Source organism: Cryptotermes secundus, unplaced genomic scaffold (assembly GCF_002891405.2).
Source record: "Cryptotermes secundus unplaced genomic scaffold, Csec_1.0 scaffold2056, whole genome shotgun sequence".
Classification (NCBI taxonomy): Eukaryota; Metazoa; Arthropoda; class Insecta; order Blattodea; family Kalotermitidae; genus Cryptotermes; species Cryptotermes secundus.
The window spans coordinates 127837-147203 of record NW_019721030.1 but is presented as its reverse complement, the minus strand read 5'-3'; the positions used below and the strand labels follow the sequence as shown (position 1 = coordinate 147203).

The following is a 19367-nucleotide window of genomic DNA, read 5'->3' as shown; positions in this document are numbered from 1 at the left end:
AAATTATCATATTAAAGACAAATACGAGGAAGGAAATTTGATCGAATTTTATAAATTTCTGAACTCTGAGCAATTTCCAAATTTAAAGAAATTTGCTTGTAAATTTATCTCAATTTAGGACGTCATATCTGTGTGAACAAGCTTTTTCCCAGATGAAGTACATCAAGTCGAAATACAGGGCAAATTTATCCGATGAACATTTAAAGTCGCTACTTGTGGTTAGCGTTTCAAAATTTAAACCTCAATTTAATCAGATTTTAAGAATGCAAAAAGAGTTCCATCATTCACATTAATTGTTTTAATATAATTTGTGACGAAAATATGAGCATTTGCTGCTACTGTCTGTTGTCATTAATAACAATAATTTATTCTCACGTACTTTGTATTTAGTTTATGAAATTCTGTGCTTTCAATAAAACTCATATACCTAGAGTTATTAATTTCTCATTTTATCCGGCCCGTTGAAAGTGCTGAATTACCTAATGTAGCCCGCGGTTCGAAAAGTTTGGAGACCCCTGAGATAGACGGTTGCCGGTCTGTGAAGTGAGCCACTGTTGCACATACTTCAGTCGACTCGCTCTTCACCTTATTAGGCAGCGCTCGAATGTGTTTATGACATCACAGATGCTGTTTTCTTTGAAACGCTATCTGTTGCGTCTTTGTGGAGCTGAACTCAATACTCATTTTCGAGACGACAGAACGATCTCTCATTTCTCTAATTATCTGATCAGAATATTGCCTTAATAGTTCTGGCCTAGCGTTCGGAAGTTACGGTCTCTTGAGTAATTTAACTGCAAGTTTATGTTATTACGAATGATGAACAGTGAAAGATTCAGATGGAAGCAGTCACGTCGAATTTTAAGATACCCCTTCATTCCCCTAGAGAGAATGCGCATATTATGGACCACTCCCTCGGGATAGCAGGCCTCTGGGTCGTTCTGTTTTGAAGTTAGTATGTTTCTACCACGTCTGGACGATTTGCGGGATTATGCCTTAAAATAAGTGAAGACGTTTCACGTTTCACTGATTCCCAATTACGTTTGCTCGTTTAATTTGTTCAAGACACGTGACTGTCGCAATAGACGGGAATTTCGTGTTTGGAATCTCTGTTATTAGTTACATGATTATATATATAAAGCTATCCCTGTACCAGGCCGTGAGGGCCCACAGGGTTGTGAGACGTTGAGGGTCCCACAATCTAGATAATCGGCTCAAAAATGGCGGTAAGGTTGTCAGCCTTACGCGCTTTACTCCCCCAAAAATTATTTAATTAATTCCTGATACTCATTTCTGTTAGAGGCTAAGTCAACCCCAGGGCCATAGTGCGGCTGGAAGAATTAGGTCAATTGAAAAATCCAATGACCTCATCGGGACTTGAACCCACGACCTTCCGGCTTGTAGCATAGCCCCTCGACCAACTACGTTACCGCGTGCCTTCTGATTATATATATATATATATATATATATATACTGTGTAAATATACGAGGGATATTTCGGAAAGTAATCTCCGGTGAGCTGTTAAGAAAACAAGCAATGAGAAAGAAATATTATACACAAAACATAGGTACTTCTCAACCTAGTCACCACCGGAATTGAGGTACTTGTCTTAACGGAGAATAACTTTTTCTGTTTCCGTCAAAGAAGTATGCCACCTGTGAGCTTAGCCACGTTTCGACACCCTCCATCAAATCCCCATTATTGCTGAAGCGCTGTGATCCCAGCGATTTCTTCGGGTAGGTAAACGGGTGATAGTCGCTCGGAGCGAGACCAGGTCTGTAAGGAGGGTGGTCAAACAACTCCCAGTTTAAATGCAGTGACTATGCAGAACACTGTCGTCCGAAATGTTACACCATGCAGCCTCGAAGATATTTACCGACGTTTCGAAAGAATATACTGCTTCAATCTTCAGGGTCGAAGCGTAAGCCAAGCAAGAACAGTTAGAAGTTAGTACGCTTCATGTGTTCTTTAAACTGAAGTAAAAATGTCTGCTCTTGTCTTTTCCTCGACTTGTATTAAACAAGTAGATTCGTCAAGGGAAACACTGACACTCATCCATGTGTGACCCCGTAATTCTACGGGATGAACCAATCGTCGATCCCTTAAAATTTATTTTCAGATTTTACGAATGGAGACTGGGTTTTTGTTTGGTTGTGTTTGACCAAATGTAATTAAGGTTTTTTTTTAACGAGCCGGCATAGCTCAGTCGGTATAACGTCTGACTACGGGATGGACAACCGGGGTTCGATTTCCAGCAGGGCAAGAGATTTTTTGTAGGTCACAGCGTTCAGACAGACCTACCTAGACTCCTTTACAGTGGGTACCGCTGGCTCTTTTCCACGGGTAAAACGGCCGGGGAATGAACCTGACAACTCCCGCCCAGTGCTAAAGCCAAGAATGATGGCGCTATATCTCCATTCCTCCATGCGTTTTTATGTTGTGGTGCTTAGTTAACTAAGCACAGGAACAACTTTATCCGGGTAGGGGATAGGTAAAATAAGTTCTAATTCTATGAAATTATGAAAAAGACTACAACCATGATGGCGGAAATTATATACTTTTTTTAGAGTACACATTCATTTCACCAAATCCTTCCAGCCGCACTATGGTCCTGGGGTCGACTCAGCCTCTAACAGAAATGATTACCCGGGATCTTCCTGGGGGGTAAAGGGCGTCCGACGCGTGAGGCTGACAACCTTGCCACTATAGCGTTTAAGCTTGCAGCATTTGTTTTCTTGGTTGCGCAGAAGCTTGCGTTCCTACTGTATTTATTTCGTTTTTTATGTTCGTTACAATTTTAAAATTGGGCGTCTGGTGTAATGTGGGACAAACGAAGCAGATACTGGTGCCAAGCTCAGCCATTGCGTCACTACCGAATTCTACTGGTGTTCCCCTGAATTAGGTATGTGGAGTGGGCGCGGTCTGCACGGTCTGCACCATCTCCACCCCACGCCTTTCTATACAATAATAGCATAATGCTGCTCTTTGAGATCTGGTAACACAATACGCCGGCAGATCGCCGAATGCAGGTAGAACTAATTCTGCCAGTGGCTGGATCTACCAGCAACAGTCTCTCTGCTGCCTGGTACCGTACTTCTCACCAAACCTTATTTCCCATTTCTTCACTATCGGATACGAGTATTATGACTGTACTGTTCATACGTTAAGCGAAGCCTCTAGTATTTCACAGTTTTATTATAGCGTAACAACTACAACCGTTGTAGAGAACCACACGAGAACCAGCGTAATGATTATGAATTGTGAACTCCGATGAGGTGGTGGTCGTGGTTTNGGATCTACCAGCAACAGTCTCTCTGCTGCCTGGTACCGTACTTCTCACCAAACCTTATTTCCCATTTCTTCACTATCGGATACGAACTACGGACCTCCGGAAAGCGTTAATTAGATCTATGCCAGCAAATTTGACTTTTCTACATCTATTGATACATAACTTGCCGTATTCAGAAACACTGTAGCAATTGCAGAGACTATATTTTGATGGTGATTGGCTGCAAGTCAGAGCTAATCATATCCGTGACGGAACAAATTACACATAGACCGGCTGGGGTTCAAACCCATGTTCCTCTGGTCAGGGGCTTGTATACTAACGATAATAGCATTGCAGTTGGCAAAAGTATATATTGCTGAAGTCATCTTATTCTTTCAGTTTTCTCTTTGAATACAGGTGAGCTACATCATGGAACGTTGTTTTAGTTGTCGTTCCAGTCCTCAGCAATACACTTTCTGGTAGATCGAACTCCATACATTCATTAGACCTGGTAACATAAAATCTAAGTCTCCAGCTCGTAGCCAACGGCTTCTTTGAGTGATCTGTCATGGCTTCCACCCGACTTCCGTAGCTAAAGCATTATTACGTATTATGTTTAAAATATCTTCTTTAACTTTTGCTTGAACTAATTTTCTATTTTGTAAAATTTTATTAGGAAAAAAGCGTAACTTCAGCTATAACTGTCTGAAAATTACTCTTGTGGAGTAGAGTATTTAAATAAATTAAAAAGTCACCTTGCAGGGAAAGTAACCAATTTCCTAGTGTAGAATTTACCCAGTCATTAACTTTTCTGTGTTACAGAATCGAAATTTTTGTCATCGTTACTACAAAAGCCGTCAATTCGTTCTGTTGCGAGTTAGTTCACAGCTCCTTCTTTAGGACTACTTTTAACATTATCCCCCGCTACATCTCGTTATATGTAATTGTTCTTTTCTTTTGGTTTTCTAATAAAACCTCTATATGCATTTGTTTCTGCGCATGACGGTTATGTTCACAACCGATTTTAAATTTAATTCTAAAATACATAAGATATATACCACGTATGAAGTATCCCGTTATTTTTACATTCCCATGTTTCTTTACCTCGCTTAGACCTAAATATGTTATCCACGATTTACTTTTCAAATACCTTCAATTTTGTTTTAATCGCTCCATCAGGAAAAGATGAAAATTAAAACAATGAATTTGGGTCGATGGGAAGTAATATATGAACAGTGTAGACATTGAAGGGTGTTATAAAGTTCTTGAGATAGGCTCTGAAACAGAAGCATTTTCTGATATAATTTTATGTTAGACAAAATAATCAAGAATTTTATTGCAACTTTCTGATGACGACAAACCGCTCAGGTTATATTCAGACACAATAGAAACAGAGCAACGAGCTCCACCCAGCCCAATCCTACTCGAGATTGCCCATTCTACGAAAATTATTTAGTTTAAAATAAAAGTGTCTGCACACTACGACAGACAGCAAAGTCATCTTAAAATGCCAGAGGCTTTGATAGCTGACCGCAGAGTAAGCTACCTTACCAGTAAGCAAAAGAGAAAAACACAGTCGTCCGCCGATAATCGACGATTCGATCAATCGACACTCCAACGGAATATCCATATACTCAAATGATCGTTCATCTGTCAATCGATGATTGTCATCGTGCGCGCAATCGGGTCACCAAGCCATTCTGGTATTGTGATGATGCAGTTTTATTATTGTGAAATCATGGGCCCTGCAATGAATATCAAAGCAAATGCTATAACCGACGTTTCATGGAATTGCACAATGTCAATTAATGGGGATGACTATATAAGTTGTGGGCACTTCGTAAGATTAAATTTCGGAGCACTATATTAAAAAATTCTCGTAACATTAAAATTCCCGTTTCTGCATCAAACAGGATGAAGCAATCCAATAGGGTGAGCCATAAACTGACAAAATTCCATTCACATTTGCTTTCTGTAAGCATGTCTGTGAAATTATTACATGCTATCAAGGTTCATCCGGTTTGATAAAAGAGTAATTCCAAATAAATTATTAATTAATCAAACATTCTGATTAAAGGGATTCTCGTGCTAAAATTGTTTATGCTTTGAGTTCTTAGTACTTTTAGTTGACTCATCTTTTGCTTTGGTTGAGGCACTATGATTCGCTTAGTGGGGGGTGGAGTCCAACTGGGTCCACTCTGCACGGCGGCCACTGATTGGCCTATTGTAGCCTGCCCCGGGTGATTATGATGATGGAGAATTTGGTGAAATGAAGATTGGTGGGGGAAATCGAAGTACTCGGAGAAAACCCGCCCCAGCGCCACTTTGTCCACCACAAATTCCACTTGACCAGACCCCGAGATCGATCGTGGGCCGCCGCGGTGGAAAGGCAGCGACTAACCGCTTGAGAGGCACTATGATGCAAGCCGGAAGGTCCCGGGATCGAATCCCAATGAAGTCATTGGATTTTTCAATTTACCTAATCCTTCCAGCCGCACTATGGCCCTCAGGTCGACTCAGCCTCTATCAGGAATTTTCCTCAGGGGTAAAGGACGGCCAGCGCGTAAGGCTCACTCACACACATCCCTGTTTATTTATCAATGCACACAAATTAATGAGCTCATTTAGCATCTGTGACACTGTAATCATATGTAAGTAGAAAATTTTTTCTTGACACGCATATTTAACGATGCACTTTGTCGACTGGGAGGTTACGTAACGTCAAGAGAGTAACTGCAGGTCGATTATGAATTAATTGTAATATTTTAAGAAACTTATGATGTTATGGTATAGGACCTATGGCAGGACGGTTGTGAGTGATGTATCTGGAGGGATGTGAGATGAAACGATCGTGACTTTTGAAGTTACTATTCCCGAATACGCATACGAGGCCGCAGACAAACCGAAGACCCATTCCGGATAGCTCGCCTAAGGGACGGAATTTGAATGGGGACTTCCGAATATGAAGCACCATTAGGCCACGGCATTCGTTATCAGTAAAGGAGATGCTGACGGGACACGGTCCGTTGTTTCCGCGAGAATGCACGAAACTTTGTTTCTCGCTCTGGAGAAAGAACCCTAAGGACTGAGTATACAAAAACCCCCATGAACCGCGTATTATAAGTATCCGAAGATATCCGTTTATATCCAGGCTTGCCTACTGTGATAAATTGCCTTGGATATCTGCAGTTTCTGCTTGTGTATGCACAGAAGAATCAGGGACTTCCGCATGAAGAGCTCCGCGTTACCTTCGGGAAGGGCTGTAATCGCAATCGAAACCAGTTTTATAGATTTCAGACTATAATTATATTGCCTTCTTGTGGAACTTCTTTGTATTTTATGTCTAATTTCGAGTATTTTTTATCCGTGTCAAGGCGCGTTTTATGTTTAGCGAAGGAACAGGCAATTTTGGTTATGAACGGTGTTAGATTTGGCAGCGGTCCCTCTAAATCCGTTTCACACTAGCCCTTGACCTTACCAGCAGCGGCCTTTCTTGGGAACGCACCTCCAAAAGATGGCGAGAAGTTATTGTACCTGTAAACAAAATGATGAATAAAATTTGTGAACCTAAGAATTACGAACAGTCAGAGACCGGATAGAATTATGTACAGACGAACTTCATGATCTGTAGCGTACTTTCCATTCAGTATTAAAACTCGTAGTAACTGCAACTCTCGAACAATACATCCCAAAACTTCGACACCCCTGACACCAAGGCCAGCAGTAGGACTCAGTCGTGAACCAGTTCAGTTTAGTTAACATCCTCACATACTATTATGCTAACATTAAGGTATCTGCATGCAGTACATAGAGCACAACATAATATTACTAGTACTGTCATTAAATGTCACAATTCAAAATTGCTGCTTTCATGTTATTTGGAAAAACTCAAGTATCTCTGTTATTAAAAACTACCTGTAAGAAAGAGAAGAGCGATAAACTTTTCTGGGGTAGTCATCTGAAAGCCAAGATTAGTGTTTAACATGTTTGGAAAATCTGCTGCCGATACAATTGTAACTGCATCATCCAAATTACGTAATATAATAAATTACTGGCTGTATAATATTGAACCACAGGGGGCACGAGGTAGCGTAGTTAGTTGAGGGGCTATGCTACAAGCCGGAAGGTCGCGGATTCAAGTCCCGATGAGGGCATTGGATTCTTTTTCAATTGACCTAATCCTTCCAGCCGCACTATGGCCCTGGGGTTGACTCAGCCTCTAACAGAAATGAGTATCAGGAATTAATTAAATAATTTTGGGGGGAGTAAAGCGCATAAGGCTGACAACCTTACCGCCATTTTTGAGCCGATTATCTAGATAATGTGGGACCCTCAACGTCTCACAACCCTATGGGCCTTCACGGCCTGGTGCAGGGATAGCTTTACTTTTTTTTACTTTTACTGCTCTACCATATCCAACTTCTACACATTGTTACCCTAGTACATATTCGTCCAGTGCATCATGACCTGCTTGATTTCTCCATCTAATAATACTATTGTGTAATATTGCGAGAATCCTACAATTAAGATAGTTGAAATGAGCTGTAAATAGCCTGTGAGAAGAAAATGCTCATCGGATGAGACCAATGGACCGTAATGCCTAGAGATGGAATAATGATATTAGAATAAGTCTTCTGGAAATTGGTTGTGAGGATGTGAACTGGACTGAATTGACTCAAGACCATGTCTTATGGTTGGCTTTCGAATTAATGGCGTTGAAAATTCGGATATTAATGTTAGGTGTTGACAGTATATGAGGCAAGCATGATAGTTGTGGGTCTGTCATTGCAGAGCATGGCAAGCAGCAGCAGCACAGTCAGACAGACAGTTACCACCACGGTGCAGCAGAACCCTTCACTGGACAACAATCTTGGTATGTACAAGTCAACCAACATATGATTGCCTGTAGGTGAAACGCTACTACTCTGAGATGAGGGTTATCAGTGGCACTGAAGTCACTATCTAAACGTACAGGTGCTTTTGCAGTCATCACCAAGCGCATATCAGCAGGACAGCAGGGGCTCATCATTCAGGGGCAGTCATTAGTTGGTTGGCCATGCAATATAATGCCTTAACATGAATTTTCTTCCATTTTAATGAATTAATCCTATAACAGAACAAGCCTACAGTGTGACACCTAACCAGTGCCCCCACAGACAGAGGATGAATTTCCAACACTTGTCTTTAGGCTGAAGCCCGACACATTGCTTCACAGTAACCATTCCTGAGTACATTTGGAAAGGGACATGATACCTCACTGACCCACACCAGAATAATCTTTCAGTTAGTGCAAAAAATGTGATATTTGAAAGAGCCACAGCCATAAGATTTATATGAAAACCAAATGGCTTCTACAAAGCAAGAATTAAACTATTCTAGACATTCAGTGTTGTTATGAAACCCAAAAGATCAAGACTGTCTCCATAAAAGCTTACAATTGAACTATATTTTACCTCACTTCACTCCTGTGTAGCCTCTTTTCATGTCATTTTTCATTCAAGACATTGAATTCCCCAACTCCATATGTGTCTATCCCAAAGTAGTTTTGATGAGCAAAGAACCATGCTAGAATAAAATCTTTCACCGCCATAATTCATACTGTTGGTGTATGATACAACTTTTAAATTGGCTTATTTTCTATGAAACTTGGTACAAAGGTGTTGGAGGTTACTCCAGTATGCATTTTGTGACTGAGTACTAGTAAGTCAAATTAAGTATACTCTGCACTAAAAAATCAATTTTTCACAATGTACACAATTTAAAATATGATACACTCTTCATCGTCACTTCTCATTTGGCTAATTGTACACTAACAATTCAATTTAGCAAACTACACACTCACATATGGCAGATTGTATATTAGTTATACAAATCTGGCAGACCGCATATGGTACTGCTAGTTCAAATTTGGTGATATACATTATGAATTAAAATTTGGCAGGCTGTATACTTTCAATTAAGACTGAAATATTCTTAAAACAGTAACAATTAAATAAAAGCAAAATATTCCTGGAAATAATAAAAAGCAGTGTAAATTTACCATTGGAAATTCAAATTCAGTAGATTACACTTAAAATTCAGATTTGGTAGACTGACCAATAGAAACTCAAGTTCTATGAACTGTGCACTTGCTAATTGAAGTTTTACTAGAAAACAATGAAATGTTACTGGCAGTACTGAGAAGTGGTACAGCAGTAACTAATCAGCAGACTGTACTCGTACCTCAGAATTACTATTGTGGTGAATAGCAGTTCATCTTAGATTAATGCTAGCCACAACACAATGAGCCAACCATACAAAAACTTGGCTATTTCCAGTTGTGGCAGGTATCGGACCTAGTTTATATGCTGCTGGTGCCACAGTTGGATCCCCTGGGCATCAAACTAGACCAGTGTTTCCCTGACCAGTCAACATCTCACACCTTCTGGATTTGCTGTGTGGAGAATGTAAAAGTTAATTGCTATCTATAAATTGACCCCATAATGAAGATTACTGATGCCTACACTCTTTAACTATTGCACCCAGAGGTCACTCCTGTGACAAGGTCACGACCTGTCAACCTAACCCTCATGACTCTGCTGTCAGTATAATTCTGCACTAATTTTAGTTTGATCATGGATAATAACAAAGCTCTTCTGGCCATGCTGCAAGAAGTACACACTGCTATGGGTAATGTCAGAGCACATCAGTGATACAAGTGTTCTTTCGTGCAACTGGTAAGAATGTCACATGCATTCTTGTAACTGTGACTGTCATAATTTTTTATTGTATTGTAACTAGCTAACTACTCATAGCTTTCTGGTAGGGGAATCTGAATACTCAATGCCACTAACACCAAAAACCCAATCCGTACCACCTCTAAGTATGGGTTTATAAACCTAAAGATTCAACATTATTAATACCAGGCCCAATTTGACTTAACTTATATCTACAGCAATCAAACCTGAAGATTAAACACTATTAATTTTAGACCGAGTCCTAAGTTAATCTATTTCACTAATAATAAGATTCATTTTATTATTCTTCCAACTCCTTCTCCGTTTTCTCAGTGATTACTTTCCAAGCAGATTTACCATAGAAATATTTACTGTATCAATTTGTTCTCTTTTTCCATCCCAAATCCACTTCCAGCTCTACATTAATTTCCTTCCTTTGATTATAATAAACAAAAATGAATGCATTGCAGAAATCATAGATTTCCTTGTGTCTGAAACATCAATTATTCACCACATCCCTTGGGTTCACATATTTTGCTGAGCCTTTAATTTTCATACACTTGCAACAATGCATGTTCTTCACTCAGAGTAAGATATCACATTACGTGTTCACATAAAAATGATAATGCATACCTTAATCAAGGTGCCAAGAAATTAATGAAGGGCAAAATTTTAAGCTCAAGCTCAATGTTGGAGCATATTCTCCTTAGTTGTTAGTAGATTTGAGAGTAGTATTTGTGGAGCCTTGCTCTTAATCTTTGGTGTTTTGGAAAGCCAATGGACTGATACAAGATTCTGAGTTAAATAATGACAATAACCTGATTAATTCAATCATGTACTATATAAATTTGATATCTCCTTCACTATGATATACATTTATCTCTGTCTGCAGTGCATTAATTATTTTAGACTCATAAAACCAGTTCAACTTTTATTTTCCTACTGACAAATTCATACTATGCACATAAAAAAATTAATGAACAGGATGGTATTTTTAGATAAAGACAGCACAATGGATAATGTCCAGAAAAATAATATTTGCACTAATATTTGTAGTGTTCATACCGTTTGTCAGTCCTGAAAGCAAACTGAGATATCATTTGGGTTCATGTAGTTCTTTTTATTATAGATTTTTCTTGAGAATCTGACTGACCATGGGAANAACACTTCCACCTAGTTAGGTGAACACGTGGCTTTATGAGGTGGGAGCACTTGGAGATCAAACCATACCACACACAATAGGATGGCAATGAGAATGGTTCTGGCCGATGGAGGTTACACTTTAGTCTTGGTTCCAAGCTGCAAGGTCATTTCTGAAGTATGGCCCTGGCAAGAGTTAAGATGCCAGTCTCTGATCAGAAAAACTCATACTCAGGTCTGGTCAGTTCTCAAAACTTTGACAGCTAATAATTTACCATGGGAAAACCAATTCATCCTTTACCTATCACTAGACTCCAAATGGAACAAGTTTAGTCAAATTCATATTCCCATACCCAAGTTTCCTAGGAACCATTTTAATATTATCTCACAACATTCCTTCACTCATGTCATTCTCCTTTACTTAATTTTGTCTAACAGGGCTATATGAAGAGTATGTACTATGAACATTTTTTGTTACATATTTTTCTCCCGCTCATTTCTTATTCATAGCTATCTCTAAATGTCTCAGTTTCATCTATCTTTAAACCAGCATATGATACTGATTAGTTAAATACAGCTAATGGATACAGGAGGAGGGCTGCAGATCTTCCCAGATTCATCATTCGTGCTTGTCCTGTCAGTTGTCCATATACAACCTAGAGCTTTTAAATATCATTAAACCAACAAACAAACAAACTAACAAACAAACAAATAAACAAAATATATTTAAAATTTATACCATTGTGTTTCTATATAGCATAGCCTTCCTGCTTCCACTGAACCCTACTCTGAAGACCAGTAAAGGGATGACAAAGCCATCATCATCAATTTCTGCTTGGACTGCTTTATATGAAACAGAAATGGCAAACAATGCGATGACTTATTCTATTGTTACTAGATGCTCTGCTGGAGGACTTACAAACCAGTGTGTCACGACCACCTTCATCTGCAGCAGTGAACGGCATCACAATTCCTGGCAGTACCCAAACATATCGTGAAGTCACTACCAGAACCATACAGCATGATGGAGCGCCTGGATACCAGGTGCAATACCTGTCTGCAGCAAACCCAACAACAGTTGTTTCTGAAAGAGCTTCCAGTCCAGGAGTGGAGTTGCTGGTGAGTGATACATCACTGCATCCTTTCCCTGCAGATTCTTCCAAGTGATAGATGGTTTTCTGATATATTCTGATACCTTGAACCATCAGCGCTCAGCACCAAATTAAGTCCGGGTTTCTTCTAAATAAAAGAAAGAGTGTAACATTTGTCTTTCATTAGTCTCTTTGATATGGAGCTGAAAAGAAAAATTGTTGCATTAGTGATAGTGATGATAACAATAACGACAGCTGTGTTTCTACTCCACCTGGGAGATCTGGAAATAAGAACTCAGGACAACTGAAACCATTAAAGAACTAGCACATGTTACCGACTGTTTCAGCAACAGCAGCAGCAAGGTGGAGGCAGTATGACAACTTATAAGACTTTGTCTTACAAGTATAACACAAGCACCAACACCACCCAACCAAGTGAGTATCAATGAGGCATTTATCTATTCATACATATTGTCTTGTGTGGCTGTGAAACTTTGTCTCTTAGAAACAGCAAGTATATGAAAATGGTTGCATCTAAGTCAAATGAAGTGAAGACTGAAGGTGAAATACTGGTTTGGGGGAAATTTGTAGTTACATAATTAATTTTTTATTATTACTGTATCCAAATCAAGGGAGTTAGGATGGATTATGCAGTTAGTCTGGTTGAGGGAGATAAGAAATGCATACAGAAATTTGACAGGAAATCTCTTGGAAGACAAGGAGATGACAGGCCAATACTAAGGTGGAATTAGGAAATGGGTTGTGAGTATGGCTACTCATGGACCTCACTCGTATTTGGGCCTAATGGAAAGCTTTGTGTTAGTGGTGTTGAACCTCAGATTCTGTTATGCAATAACTGGTTAGCTAATTATCAATGTGTAGTATGTTTTCAGGTTATATGTCATGACAGCATTAACGGCAAAGATTATTATACACTTAGGCTCTTAAAGTGAAATCAATGGCAATTACTTGGGGTTTAGAAATTCCAAATGTGAGGGAAATTACGATTCAGATAAGCATTATCACAAGCCACAGTTTACAGACATTATCACACATCTTGTGGCATGGTGAATCAAAGATTCTAACAGAAGTAAGATGATTAGTTCATTTATTAGCAATGCTGTGTCAACTGTGTTGGCTGCAGCATATTCAGTGAGAAATGAAACGATGTCTGTAAATGAAAACTTGGTAAGATGTGGAAGGAAGCAGCAATGACCTCTTCATACAGTTTTTGTAGCATTTTTCTGTAAGGTTTGAGGAAACTATGGAAAACCTCTCTTATGAGAATTAATGTATTCAGTATTATTTATTGTTTTACTGAAACACAAAAAGAAACACTTCCTGTGAATGTGTTCTTTACATAATAACTGAATTTTCTGACAGTATCAGGGCTGCTTGTAGATGGCAGCAGTGTGTCATCATCAGACCCTACATCTGATGCTCGACTGCAACAGAATCTTAATGAGCTGGACAGCCTGTTGGTAGACTTGCACCAAGCACAGAAAGCAGGCTTTGGCACAGACCAAGGTACTAGTCTTTAAGATACTAATAAAATATACGTATTTTATATTGCAAATACATTTTAACATACATACACTATAGTACGTTTTACATTTTTGTCATCAATGTAAAATAAATGACTTGAAAAGAGACCTGACTAAACTTGTGTTTTCTAAAACTGAATTGCCAATGGTCGCAAGGATTAAAAAACACGAACATTATATCCGAATTAAATTACATTAACAGAAATGAGTACCAGGAATTAAATAAATAATTTTCTTGGGGAGTAAAGCGCGGCCGGCACGTAAGACTGACAACCTTACCTCCATCTTTGAGCCGATTGTCTAGATAATGTGGGACCCTCAACGTCTCACAATCCTATGGGCCTTCACGGCCTGGTACAGGGATAGCTTTACTTTTACTTTTTAAATTAACATTTCAAATGTATNATACACACACATACATATATGTAATCACAAAAATTTCTCACAAATGACATGTCATAGGAAAAAATGGTAAAGGTAAAAGATGTTCCTCTTGGAGAGACAACCCCTGCAAAAATAGTTAATTCTGTTTATTTTTCTGTTACTTCCTCTGTAGAAAAGCACTAGGATCATAAAAATGAGATTGTGACAACAATGGAATCATGCATATAGTGTGGCTGTGATGAAACATGTTGAAATTGGATTATGACCTGATGTATGAAACAGGTGTTTCTGAAACTGCAGTATGGATTTTTCTGCATGGGAACAGCAGTTCTTCATACTCACTACTGTGAGAACAGCAAATGTCACTTATGAGTCTGCTGTAGGTTATGCATAACTAAGTATGCCAACAATTTCTGAACTGATAACATAAGAAAGTCATACTTCTTTAATTCACTGCACTATATTGTTAACAACCATGTTAAGTGGGTTCCTTCTCGCCATGGCATGGCAAATTCTTAGGCTGCAGATGGAGAAGACAGCCTCTAGATATGAAGGGTAGCTGCCTATACATTAACTAAACAGCTGCAGACTGCCAACAAAAGGTGGTCCTCCAGCCTGGGGGCTGGACATGGGGCTAACAGAACCTCAGTAAGGAGGTTGATCTAGAAGTAAACAAAGAAAACCAAGCATATGTTGATGTTTCATCACCGGAATGCAGGGTAAAATCCCTGCCTAAAGTTAGGTAACAGTTCCTTTGAAAATGTGTCAAAATCCCGATACTTGGGAATAACAGTAACAAATAAAAATTTGATTGAGGAGGAAATTAAAAGTGGATTAGATTCAGGTAATACTTGCTACCTTTCGGTTCAGAACCTTTTATTTTCTTGTCTGCTGTCTAAAAGTGTAAAAATTAAAACATACAAACCCATAATTTTGCTCCCAGTTTTGTATGGGTGTGAAACTTGGTCTCTGACATCACAGAGAAGGCACAGACTGAGAATGTTTGAGAATGGGGCACAGAGGAAAACATTCTGACCAAATAATAGGATGTTGAAGAAAGTTGTGTAGTGAGGAGCTTCATAACTTATGCTATTTGTCAAATATAATAATCATGTACAAAGGGGGTGAGATGGGCAGGACATATAGCATGAATGAGGGCGAGGAGAAATGCATACAGGGTTTTGATTGGAAACCCAGAAGGAAAGAGCCCAGAAAAAGAAAACCTAGATATAGGCAGGAGGATAATATTATGGGGGATCTTAGAGAAATGGGACAGGGTTGGTATGGACTGGAGTCATCGGGCTCAGAATAGGGACCAATGGCAGGCTGCTATGAACATGATGATGAACCTTCAAGTTCAATATAATGTTGGGATATTGTTGAGTAGCTGAATGACTGGTGGTTTGTCAAGAAGGACTCAGATCCATGCAGTTAGTTACATTGTTAATAACACATGAAATGAATGTTAACTGCAGATTCACCCAGTGCTCACAACTGCTTTTTCTTCCACCAGGTGGTGTTGTTTCTACAAGTGTAACCAGCACTCAGAATATTGATCAAGGACTGCTGTAAGTACCAAAATCAATTTGAATGACATGTCATTATCTGGGTTTGAATAGCTATATGAGGTAAAAGGGAAAGTTGTCCCTGTGCATAACTAATTAAGCATTATGACATGAAGACATATGGGAAAGTGGATGTATAGATCCCTGTATTCTTGACCTTGATACTGGTTGAAAGTGAGTGGTCAGCTTCATACCCCAGCCACTTTACCATGGGAAAAGCACCCCCATACCCACTGGATAGGAGGCTGGGTGGGCTCCAGAACCAGTGTGGATGATGTGGAGAGGAAACAAATACTGTCCCTACTTGGACTCAAACTCCTACCTCTTGTCTGTCCAGCCCTTAGCCAGTTGCTGTATGAACTGTGTTATCCCAGCTCTACAGGTACACAGGGACTTTATTATGCTGCAATAATTTTGTCTGGTTTCACTGTGATAACGTCCCATCCATTGGTTAGAATGTCATACCTTTCACCATCCAATCATTTTATTTGGTTTGAATATACACGATAAATCATATTCATAAATCAGGTGACAAAATATAATACTTGACTTTTGTTTGAGTGATCAGCAAAAAGTAGTCATATCATATTGTCATGTGTATGAGCAACTATAAGCGGGTTTTGGATTGGTAACTGGATTTATTGAACACTTACAGAACGTAACTAAAAATAACTATAGCACTATTGCTAGATCACACACTCTACAATTCACTACACCATGCACTAAGTCTTCTTAGTGTGCTTGTATCTTCAATGGTTGTCGCCTGGTAACAGCTTTCAATGTCATAGTTTTCCCATCTTCTGTGCTCATGTCCTTACTGGCCGGTGACTATCTTGTAACTAACTCCCAGGCTGGCGATCCTCTCACACCAACGTCTACTCTTCTGATTGACTGAGCTCTTCTCATGTTCCCTCGGCACAGACAGCATAGAAAATTCACCTCCTCATTGTTGTAGTACAGATGTTGAGGTGGGAATATGTTTCTTTGAAAAGTTGTTACTCAATAACGCCTGTTGTATATCTGCTTATTCCGTGGTCGTTGCCTAGCAGTGGGTCCATATGCCACATTGCTCCCTCCTTAGGCTATTCTTCCCGAATGACCTACAGGCGTACCAAAATTTCTACTTTTCTGAGAGCTGTGCTCGTGACGTCTGTGATTGGCCTTGCCTTCCTTCCCCATAGCTAGATTCTAACAATGATTACTCTCCAACTGCTCCTGTTGCTCCTTCCTAAAGGCCGTTCAGATTCCCTGATTAGGTGCGAGCTGGATCAGGTATACCTACCATCACCTGCTTTTCCGATGATGCATGGAGAAATTCTTAGAGTTGTCGTTACTCCAGCATCCCTGGCTCTTAAGCTGCTATATAGTTTCTTCTTCCATTTGGGTGGAGGCTGACTCCTCCATAATGTCGTGACATTCATTTTTCGAATCCTGATGGAAATCCCGACTGCTCGCTTCATGACCTCCAACTTGTGAGTTTGTTATTCTGGATTTGCCTCCAGCTTTTCTAGATAGGCATCCAACATGGCCTTCATCTCTTCTTGGTTGACATCGATCCAGGAGGCAAGAGAACCCACCTGGGCTTTCATCTCCTCTTGTCTGTCCTCCTTTTTTTTCTAGATTAGCGTTCATCTTTCCTTGAACGGTTTTTATTTCAGCCCCTATTGTGGCTTCCATTTCTTTTTGGTTGGTTTCCATCGTTTCTTGAGTTGAGTCCATATTTTCTCGAATGGTATTCTTTTCTGCCAGCAGGCGTTACATCTTCATAGTGTGGTGATACAACTACACAATGCAATCTTCAATCTAATAATGCAATCAATTCTATCCCATTTCAAAACAATTGTTACCTGTATGAGTGACTATAGATGGGGTTTCGATTGGTAATTGGATTTGCCGAACTCTTACAGAACTTAACTACAAACAAGGCCGCGCCATAGCTCAAGCGGTTAGTCTCTGGCTTCCCATCATGGCCGCCCGGGTTTGATCCCGGGTCTGGTCAAGTGGGATTTGTGGTGGACAAAGTGACGCTGGGGCAGGTTGTCTCCAAGTACTTCGGTTTCTTCATTCCACCAATTGCTCCACACTCACCTTCACCTATCATCTGGGGCTGGTACAATAGGCCAGAAGTGGCCGCAGTACAAGGAACTTAGTCCACCCCACTAGCAATAAAAAAACTACAAACAACTAGAGCATTATTGCTAATTCACACATTCGGCAATTCACTAAAGCACGCACTAAGTTTTCTCAGTCTGGTGTATCTTCACCAGTTGTCACCTGGTAACGACTCCCAAGGCAGTAGCTTCCACAGGTTCCGTGTTTATGTCCTTACTGGCTGCGACTGTCTCACAGCAATTAACTCTAGATTTATAATGATTATAACAACTCGGCATGGACTGCACAGAAAACACCTCTGCCACCAGTTCCATTGTTGCATCACAGAGCTGTTGCATGGACCACATAGAGAACACCGCTACCTAGTTACTTCACTGGTGCATTTTAGGAAACTGTTGCAGCCATTACCTAGCAACGGCCATTGTTTACAGAGTCATTAATGGGCCTACATGCTACAATATTGTGGCACATAGACCTGTTGCTAAGCAGTGACTCTGTAAACAGCGGCTGTTGCTAGGTGATGCCCGCAGCATACACTCACACAACAACAGAAGAGCTGTTTTCTATGTGGTCCATGCCAAGATGTTATAACAGAGAGGTTTTGAGCTTAGTCAGTAGGGTTACAACCGTGTGGAGGCGGGGTTGAATATCTCCATCATGATCTTGTGAGTCGTAGGAGGCGATGAAAAGGGAAGGATCAAATCTGAGACAGTAAAATATGGTCACAAGCCCCAAGGGACTCGGACCTGAGAGAGACTGTACTGGTGAAGGACTAGCAGCAAGTACAAAAGACAGACCCATTCTCTCGTCAGAGAGGGCACCCCAGAAGAACAAGACTGTAACTATCAAAGGGTAATAAATATCTGGTCATGAGCCCCAGGAGGGGGCTAGACACCAAGACTTACTGACTGATTGGCCATCAGCCGCAATGTGAGTTCGACTTTGACTTAGTCAGCTGAGAGTGAATTCTGTACAGGAGTCTGCAAAGAGAGGACTTGAGCTGAAGGCCAAAGAATAGCCATTGTTGGAGCTGTTATCAGGAAGCATCTAGTAACAGACTGGGAACACAATATTACATGCTTTAATGAACTGTAAAGTGTGGAAATAGCGATATTGTTATAGTTATCTGTAGTTACAACCTGTAAATATCCAATAAATCCATTCACCAACCCAAACCCTCTCTATAGTTACACAAACATCTTACAATATCTTGACACACAAGAAGCATATAGTGCACTCAGAATTCATAGAAAGTATTGTTATGTTAGAAGAAAACTCTTGGTAATAGACACATATATCTCAGGTATCACTCATGCGATGAAGTGATTTTTAGAATTCAATTTGTTCTTTCTGTTTGAAGAACACTCTAACATCTGATATAAAAATTGATTTTTTTCAAATTCTGCAATCATGAATATTACTTATACCCTATGAATAAGAACACTGTAGTTAAAACACTGAAGGCCCTTGGTGTTTGAAACAAGAATGATTATTTTAATCAATCTTATCTTATTTATATGGAAAATTCCCCCAAAATCTACATATCTCC

The 19367-nt window shown here is 39.8% G+C and overlaps 1 protein-coding gene across 3 annotated transcripts in view; it reads left to right on the top strand.

The window, feature by feature from the left end:
- The window catches only part of LOC111875339 (mucin-5AC), a 60260-nt gene that overhangs the window by 32599 nt on the left and 8294 nt on the right, over positions 1-19367 (top strand). The window contains exons 2-6 of one of the 3 annotated variants that reach the window (XM_023871507.2): positions 8058-8139; positions 12021-12241; positions 12567-12648; positions 13597-13740; positions 15655-15709. In XM_023871507.2, the coding sequence (XP_023727275.1) occupies positions 8058-8139; positions 12021-12241; positions 12567-12648; positions 13597-13740; positions 15655-15709 (584 nt within the window). Of the gene's footprint in view, positions 1-8057; positions 8140-12020; positions 12242-12560; positions 12649-13596; positions 13741-15654; positions 15710-19367 lie in introns of all 3 variants that reach the window. The other 2 variants (XM_023871508.2, XM_023871506.2) reach the window with 2 other exon arrangements.